At 30.2% G+C, this 9,523-nt stretch overlaps 1 protein-coding gene across 1 annotated transcript; it reads left to right on the forward strand.

Moving 5' to 3' along the window:
• Positions 1-5,517: 5,517 nt before the first annotated feature.
• On the forward strand, positions 5,518-8,101 carry LOC111279452 (protein ACCELERATED CELL DEATH 6-like). Its single transcript, XM_089756338.1, has 3 exons — positions 5,518-5,653; positions 5,769-6,224; positions 7,542-8,101. The coding sequence occupies exons 1-3, from the start codon at positions 5,518-5,520 to the stop codon at positions 8,099-8,101; spliced, it is 1,152 nt and encodes a 383-aa protein (XP_089612464.1).
• Positions 8,102-9,523: the final 1,422 nt, after the last annotated feature.

Consider the following 9,523-nt stretch of genomic DNA (forward strand, 5'->3'; position numbering starts at 1 on the left):
TTTACTACTTTAATCTTTATTCGATTAATTAACTTCATCGTTACAAAATAGATACCTTTGTATTTAGGTTGTACCATTGCATTTTAGTCTAGCTAGCTATATCCTCAATTTGGGAACCAACTTTTAAAAGGTTGCTCAAATGACTTAACTTTTGATAAACTGTAACAATTAAGGTTCTAACTGTAACAAAACTGTAACGCCCAATCAGATGATGTATCCTGGTTGGCATTGTAATTTAACGGCGTGTGTAACTTACGCTTCAAAATCTGTTAAAAAAAATTCTGATTTGTTGCAACTCAGAAAAGATTGAGCCTTATTGTTACAAATGAAGGTTGAGTCTCATTTGAGCAACCTTTTAAATGCTGGTCCTAAATTGAGCAACCTTTTGATCTTCAATGTTTTGACTAGGGACAATTCATACTTATGAATCAAGTTAATTAGAACGTTGAGACTCGAGGAATTTTACAAAGCTTGAATCACTATCGCATCCTACAAAGCAAGATTGACCTCAAAAGCAAAAGGAAAAGAAATAAAACAATTTTTTTTTACTTTTTTTTTTTGTCTTTTACTTTTTTGTAGATAAATGAATGAATGCTCAAATCTGGAGACTCAACTCAAATGATTTATGTAGTCACCATTAAAATATGACATTTAATAAATCTGGAGTTTGAATTGCAGTAGCTGCAACTGTTTCTCCTATTCTCAAATGTGACCTCTTATGTATAGAAAAAATAATGAATGCTATTTTGTCAAAATGTGAAATTTAAGCAAAATTCCTTTTTTATTTTAAATTCTAATCTACCTCTGACCCTACCTTATCCCACTAATTACAGCATACTTATCTACTTACCTGCGGGAAGGGCATTACTTCTCGAACCAAGCCACCTTCTAATGCAGAAGAACCTCATGCAATCTGAGTTAAACTCAGTTGGCTTATGCAAAATTCTTTTATTATAAAAGTTTCTTACTAAAAACAATTAAAAAAGGCTTAAATATAAAAGCCCTTTAACAAAAATTAAATAATTATCTAAACTCCAATCGTTTTATTTCAATCAATTAAGCTCTCAAACATTTATGTTCATTCAATTGCATTTTTAAATATTTATTTTCATAAATTTGAATCTTTAAACATATATTTTTACCCAATTGAGCCTTCGATTGAACAGAAATAGATATTGACGGTTAATCAATTTTTATTTAGTAAGAGCTCAATTAATGAAAGTAGATGTTTGACGGCTTAATTGATTATAATAAAATGATAGATACTTGGATGATTATTTAATTTTAACTTTGGGACTTTTTTTTATACTTATGCCTTAAAAACACTAAAATTTGGGTCATAAACTTATACTATATATGGATTTTTCACATATTTCGTTAGGTTATATAAGTCATAAGTCATATGGTCCATGTTATTAGGTGCTAGCCTCTACTTGCATAAACTCTTTAAAGGGAAAGAGAATTGATGAATTTGAGTGAATCCAACTGCATCATTATAATTAATTTGGTTAGCTAATTAAGGCTCTCCTATTCAATCTAAGCCAATGCATTTGGCATACAATTTTTTTGAACCAAATTATGGGAATCCTATTGCCTTTATACATATATCTTCGTCACTCATTGCTCTCATTCCAATCAATGTTCTACACAAATTTTTTGAACCAAATCATGGGAATCCTCTTGCCTTTAGACATATGTCTTCACCACTCATTGTTCTCATTCCAATCATTGTTCCTTACATATAACTTTAATCACTTCAACCTTTATTCGATCAACAAACTTCATTATTACAAAACACAATATATTTCCATTTTGGTTAGTACGGAAATATTTTCCTTTAAATACTTTATTCTACTCTTTATTCCATGAATTTCCTTTACTATTTGATTATATCTTTGCATTTTACTCTTAACTACATTGGATTGATAAATGACAATATTCTATTGTTTTGGGTCACAAAAAATTTAGGGTGAGGGGAGACTTTTCAATTCTAGTATTAGGGCCCAATGCATGTAATACCTAGTCGCCAAAGGCCCAAGCAATTTTTTTTCTTTTAAATTGGATATTGTTGGAACATTTTCAATAATAATATATCACATGATTACATGTAACGGTAACAAGTTATATTCCTTTAAAAGGCATGATTATTTGTCAAGAGTTGTGTTTCAAAAAATTGTGTGTGTCTAAATAAACACATATTTGAATTGTTATGTCTATACAAATAAATATCTATTTGGATGGTCATGTCTGTACAAAAAGATATCTATTTTATTATAAATAGATATCTAATTTTAGAAAATAAAATAATTTTTAGATATAGCAATTTATGTTAAATTCTCCCTCCATTTTTCAAATCTTAATCTTGGTTTAATAGTCTTATTAGTGTTTAATCTTAATTTTTCGATTTTAATTTTCTTGTTTTTCCAAAATAAAAGACAAAAAAATTCAAAAAACTAAAAAAAAATGTTTTCAACTTCAATTTTCTTGTTTTCATAAGGCATAAAAAAAATATGGGTATGTTTTACATTTCATGTACATTTTAATTATGTCATTTACTTTAAATTGTTATTATTTATTTTGTTCTTAATATTAGGGGGCATTTAGGATAGGGGTAGTTTTAGAAAAAGTGTAAAAATTTTATTTGCTCTTTTGCATACATGCACATTACATTACATGCATAAGCTCTATACCCTGATTTTAACCCTAATTAGGATGAAGTAAAGTAGCTACATCCTCGAGAGGTGTAAACCTTCGGAATGACTAATGAAATACTCATACTCAAATTGAACCATTTTTCATTTGTAGCCAGTAATGGGTGAAGATCGGGGTACCACACTAATCTGTGATGGACGATGATGTGAGAAGCATGGGAACCTTAGATGTGTCAATTCTCGACCCAGCATATAGTTAGCTTTTAGGGAATCAACCTTAGGTAAAGCCATGTCGCACCATTTTCATAGAAATTTTCTCAATTAACTCACATTTAGGAACACCGCTTACTTTTCTCATTTTCGTTTTGCAGTTAATTTGATAATTTATATTTGTTGCTCTTAATAAAGGACATAGGAAATCATTAGAAATGACAACAAAAACAAAAAACCAAAAGAATCAAAATCACTAAATTAGATTATTTACATGAAGTGTTATCTCAATTTTTGTAGGGTAATTTGAAAACCCTTAAATTAGAGATATTTTTGAAATGCTATCTAATTATAAGACAGTAAAAGAAGTGTTTCAATGTTTAAGGTGTTTTCATCTTGATCCAAAAATAAAAAAGTTTTCTTTTTTAAAATTTGATTTGTTTTAAACATAAAGGAAAATAGAACCATTTTAATCAAAATTCAAGTATAACATGCAATCAATCAGTACCATCTTCGATAGATACTATGGGTGTGCTAATTATTTCTTATGCGTAACTGACTCTTAGACCCAACTTTGATTTTCGTAAACCTCAGAATGTTCTTTTGTAAAACTTTTAAACTATTTTAAAATATTTTGTAAAAAGATAAAATTTTTGGGTAGCCGATCACACTCTTAAAAAAGCTTAGTAGCTACTCTTTCATTTTGATTTTTATCGAAAACGCTTTTTAGCTCCCGTTTTCCAATTCCTCATTTGTCCAGCTTTCAAATCACCTAGCCCCGGATTCCAAGACGTCACCACAATAGTCAAGGAAAATCATGTATAATTGGCATATTAAGTAACTATTTTCAGACATTAAAATTATAATAAAATCCAAAAACTATAATTATATTCTACATGATTCACACGATTTAAGAAGAACTATACACAGTAGAGAGTATACGGTATAACTTGATCATAAAGATAATTCATGGAATAAAGATTAGAATAAAGTATTTAAAGAGAAAATATTTTCGTAATAACTACTAAATGCAAAGGATTCTATTTTGTAATATTCAAGTTTACTGATAGAATATAGATTAAATTGATAACGAAGGCACAAAGATTGCAATAAGGGCAATAAATGATGAAGATATAAAAGGGCAAGAGGATTCCATGATTTGGTTCAGAAAATTATGCGGTTGCCTGCCTTGGCTTTGTCAAATAGGAGAGCCTTAATTAGCTAGCCAAATTAATTATAATTACGCAGTTGGATCCCTCAATTAGCTCTCATTCATTCCTATTCCCATACTCTCTTGTTCTCTTATAAGTTTTTTTCCCATCAGCCAAAATTTAGCCAATTTCAAAAAAAATCTCAAACAATTTTTTTATTTTGAGATTTTAGGCCATTTCAACAGAATAAACTTATACAATGTCATTAAATCACATGTTGACACATAAGCAATAAATAAACTTAAAAGCTGAAAAGTCTTTAAAAATATATTGAAGTCACTTTTTATTATTTACATTTTAAGACTTTTAATTTTTAGGATTTACTCATTAATGATGTTTCAACATGTGGTTCAATGATAGTGTATATAGTTTATACATTATCAATGCATCAAATATAACTCTTACCAAAAATAACATTTATAATCAAGGAAATCATGTATAATTGGCAAATTAAGTAACTGTTAATTTCCATACATTAAAATTATAATAAAAACCAAAAACTATAATTATATTCAACATAATTCATACGATGTCTAAGGAGAATTATATATGCTAGAGAGCATATGGTATAATCTGATCATAAAGTCAGGGAATAAAGATTAGAATAAAGTATTTAAAGAGAAAATATTTTTGTACTAACTAATAAAAGCAAAGGATTCTATTTTGTAATATTGAAGTTTGTTAATAGAATAAAGATTACAGTGATGACGAAGGTACAAAGATTGGAATAAGGGCAATGAATGATGAAGATATAAAAGGGCAATAGGATTCCATGATTTGTGTTGTGCCTGAAGCAATAATCACAACAATACAGAAGCAATTGACAACAATCAATAATAAAAAATGCAGGAAAAATAAAGCACACCAAGATTTACGTAGAAAACCCTCTAGTGTAGAAGGAAAAAATCACGGACCACCAGAAAAATTTTCACTATCAAATAATAGGTATACAAAGTTCTTTTCTAGCTAAAATTAGAGCTAATCAACGACTAGATAAACAATTAGAGAAATCTCACCAAATAAGTGACTCAACAAATACACCCTAGATTTGTTCCTAAAGAGTTTCAAACCCGATCTTCACCGTTCAGAATGTAGAACTCTAAATCATAAACCTCTTGACAAGGTTCCAACTCAATCGGATCACGGATCGACTTTCGTTCAACCAACTCTCCCTTCTCTTTTTTCTCTGTGCTTTTTCTGGCTTTTCTTCTTTCTCTACTTGATTTTCGACACATACTTAAAACAACCCCACATACTTTTTATTAAGTAGCTAGGGCTCTGTGTAAAATGAAAGATCAAGGCCCAGCCTTTACTTGGTCCAAAACCACTTAATTGAGGCTGAACCCCATTTTCCTAACAATTTGGTTCAGAAAAATTGTGTGCCTGCCTGCCTTGGCTTGGTCGAATAGGAGAGCCTTAATTAGCGAGCCAAATTAATTGCAATGATGCAGCTGGATCCCTCAATTAGCTCATCCATTCCCTCTGAACTAACTCTGCAAGCAGAGGTTATTACCTACATGGACAGTGATTTGTTCAAAGCCGCAGAAAATGGTGACATGGAACTATTTAATAAGTATCAAGGTGGTCTTCATTGCCTGGTTGACGGAAGGCAAAACACAGCGTTCCATATTTACTGCAGAACCGGAGGACGACTGGTAGTCAAAATTGATAAACGGTTTCTGCTTTTTCGGAAAAGGAGATTTGAAAGAGTTCTCCGTTAACTTTGCTAAGCAACTTATCGACGAGTGCCCATCACTGCTACTGCAACCCAATGCCAAAGGAGAAATCCCATTGCACGTAGCAGTTAGACACGGTCATTCTGATATAATCAAATTCCTTATTGAACGCGCCAAAGACCTGGAAGCAACCAGGATGAAGCAGATGCTGGAAATGGCGGATAAGGAGGGAAACACTGCTTTGCATAAGGCAGCTGAAAGTGCTGACCGTGATGTGGTGCGACTACTGGTAAAGGAATTAGATCCTGACTTTTCATCCTCCGCAAATAAAAGCAGTGAGACTCCAATCTACATAGCTGCCGGGAGAAGAAGCAATCTTTTGGTGGCTGGGATATTGGATAATTGCAAGTCAATGGACTGTGGCGGCCCTGATGGTAGAACTGCTTTGCATGCAGCAACCATGGCCAGAAATAAAGGTAAGTGAGCTCAATGTTTTGTGTGATTCATTGTTGTTTTGGGTTAATATAATTAAGACTATGATTGACTCTTTTATTTTTTATTTTTTTTAAAACAAAAATTGAATAAAAAATTAAAAATTTAAACATGATAGAAAACCAAAGATAAATATATATATAAAAACAAAACAAAACAAAAATATCTTTCGAACAAAAATTTTTTAGTCCCTCACTCGTCATTTCACGTCATTATCCAAGTAAACCACTTTTCCACATGGCAAGGTAAGAAAAAAAATAAATTCTTTATATTTATATATATACACACACATAAAAAAAAGTTCTTGTCCTGATGTGGATATGATAATGTGGCAAAGTTCTTACCATGTGTTAGAAGCTCGGTCCGTGATCTTTTAACGACTAAAGGAGCAAACAATAATACTTATCTATAATATAAATGTTATATATTTTTGGGTGCAATGTGGCATCTCATGAGCTTTTTTTTATGTTTAAGAATTAATTTTATTTTTAGCTTTTTTAAAATTTTGTGTGGAATCTATTTGATTTTTTTTGTTATTTTAAATTAGATATTTTTTAAAAAATAACAATAGAGATGTGGATAAGACATTCAAATTTTTTTTCTTTTTGTTAATTTATTATTAAATTTTACAAGAAAATGAGGCCAAATGGTAGTGTTACGTAGGTGTCCAAGTGGCACCATTATTTGGATTTTTTTCTTTTTTGCTATTTTTTTAATTTTTAATTAGATAAAATTTATTAAAAAGAATCAATATAGACAAAAGTGACAACAAATTCATTTTTACGGATTTTGACCCCATGAGATCTAGTAGGGGTGTTCTTTTTTAAAATTGATATTTCGTCGGGAGAGGGATTTTTTTTTGTTTTTTTTTGCAAAAGTGGTGATTGGATTGACGGTAAGTTTAGGTTTTTTTTTGTCTTGGGATATATAAAAATATATAAATTATTTATTTAATTTTATATTTATATATTATATTGATAAATTTATTTTTAATATATTAATTTGAAAATGTGAATTTTGATTTCATTTGTTATATAATTTGTGAAAATGCAATACACATTGTGCATAAATTAATTAATAAATTTTCACTAATCAATATTTTTATTAAAAAATTATAGATGAAACTATATTTACCGAGTAAATTCATTATGAATGATGAATTTATTTATAATTAAAATATATTTTTAACAATAAATGATGAAAATAGAAAAATCTCACAAAATATTTCATATATATATAGATATATATATATACACACACACCATATGGTTGAACTTTTTCTCGTCGTTTTGTTTTGGTAGAATCAGTGAGCATAATAATAGAGGCAAAAAAGCATTTGACAAAAGAAACTGATGACAAAGGGCGGACTCCACTTCATTATGCCGTGCAATTCCGTTCCCGTTCAATTGCGCAACTGTTGTTAAAAGCCGATCCATCTGCTGCTTATATAACTGATAAAGGGAGAGGGATAACGGCTCTTCATATGGCAGCTTGGAGTGGCCGGACGAACATAATGGAAGACATTATCTCCTATTGTCCAGGTTGTTGTGAAATTGTGGACAAAAGAGGATGGAATCTTCTTCACTTTGCAGTCGTTACTTTAAAACCGAGAGAATTAAAGGGATTCTTTTTTGATGATAACAATAAGATTAAGGATTTACCAGTTAGAAATCTTATAGAAGAAAAGGATATCGATGGGATCACGCCTTTACATGTCCTGCATTTTAGTAATTATGATGGTAGTGAAGATTATAGGGAAGTTTTTCGTATTTTTAAACTTCATGCATCCGAAGGACGTTTATACTCATATTCATTTATAAAATCGAAGGTACGACAGCTGGCTCCACCCTACTTTAATTAAGTTTTACATTTCCCATTATATATACATAATTTTACATTTTATCATTGTCATTACATATTTGATTGGAATTTTTTTTTTAAATTCCACCTATAAGCAAGTTAAATAGACATTTATTTTTTTATTTATATATATTTTTTAATTGGGACAGTCAGGATTATAATTTTCGTTTTTTTTTACTTGGTTGTACAGTTTTTACATTAAATATGTTTTTATGTGAATTCGAAATTTAATTTAATTAATTTATATAATCATTTTTAAAAGTATTTAGAGGTCTGAAACTTGAATCCCAAAATCTACAACTTTTTTTTCTATTCTTAGACAGTGACTTTTTATATACAAAAATATATATATAGTTCAATATATATTTATATCTTTATATGTTATGATATAAATAATAGTTTATTTCATTTGTAAAATCAAATATATCTTCAATAAAATAAAAAATATAATAAATAAGAATATTTTTTAAAAGCAAACAAATTATTTTTATTTAAATATCGAATTAGTAGTTTTTTTATTTGGAACATTGGATTATGCAATGAGAAGGAAGTTTCCATCATTTCATGTATCCCACTTTTTCCATCCCAAAATTCTATAGAATGATCAAAATTAATCATTGTTGAAATCAATGCGTAATTATATGCTGCAGATGAAACAGATTATGGAATTTATGAAAGATATAGCTAATAATGCACAAGTGGCGGGGATACCGGTTCACCACCGCTTCCGTGAGATTGCGAAGGAGGTGGAGAAGGAGGATATTCCCGAACACGAAATTGACCAAAAAGCCAGGGAGGCCCATTTACTGGTGGCAACGCTTGTAGCAACCGTAACATTTGCTGCAGCATTCACAGTACCTGGTGGAAACAAGAGTGAGCAAGGCACTGCGACCTTGAGTCGTGACTCGGCTTTTCAAGCCTTCATTATAACAGATACCCTGGCATTTGTTTCTTCTCTTTTAGCCATCTTCCTTCACTTTCTCTTGGTGCTTTTTCCTAGGACCCAACACTATTTCCTAGTTCGTTTGAAACATCTGGCGGATTGGTTAACTGTTTTGGCAATGGCAGCGATGGTGGTTGCTTTCAGCACTGGTACTTACGCAGTGTTGCAATCTTCCTTGGGGTTTGCTATCGCCACTTGTTCCCTTGGCCTCATGTTCTTTCCCGCTCTGCTCACGATCTTCTACCCTTTGGTATTATTGGATATTTGGTTTTACGTTTAATTTATGCTTTTTTTGGATCTTTAAAAAAATTTATGATGTTTTTGGTTAAATTAGCATATTAATTATTTTATTTATTTTCTTATTGACATTGAAGTCCTTAATTATTAAAACAAACTTCCTTTAAATGATATGTTTTATTAGTTAAATTTTATAAAATTTTATCATCTATTTTCTTGCTTACAAACAATTCTTAATATTGA

Source organism: Durio zibethinus, chromosome 27 (assembly GCF_047325235.1).
Source record: "Durio zibethinus cultivar Kanyao isolate XHJ-2024 chromosome 27, ASM4732523v1, whole genome shotgun sequence".
In the NCBI taxonomy this organism is placed as follows: domain Eukaryota; kingdom Viridiplantae; phylum Streptophyta; class Magnoliopsida; order Malvales; family Malvaceae; genus Durio; species Durio zibethinus.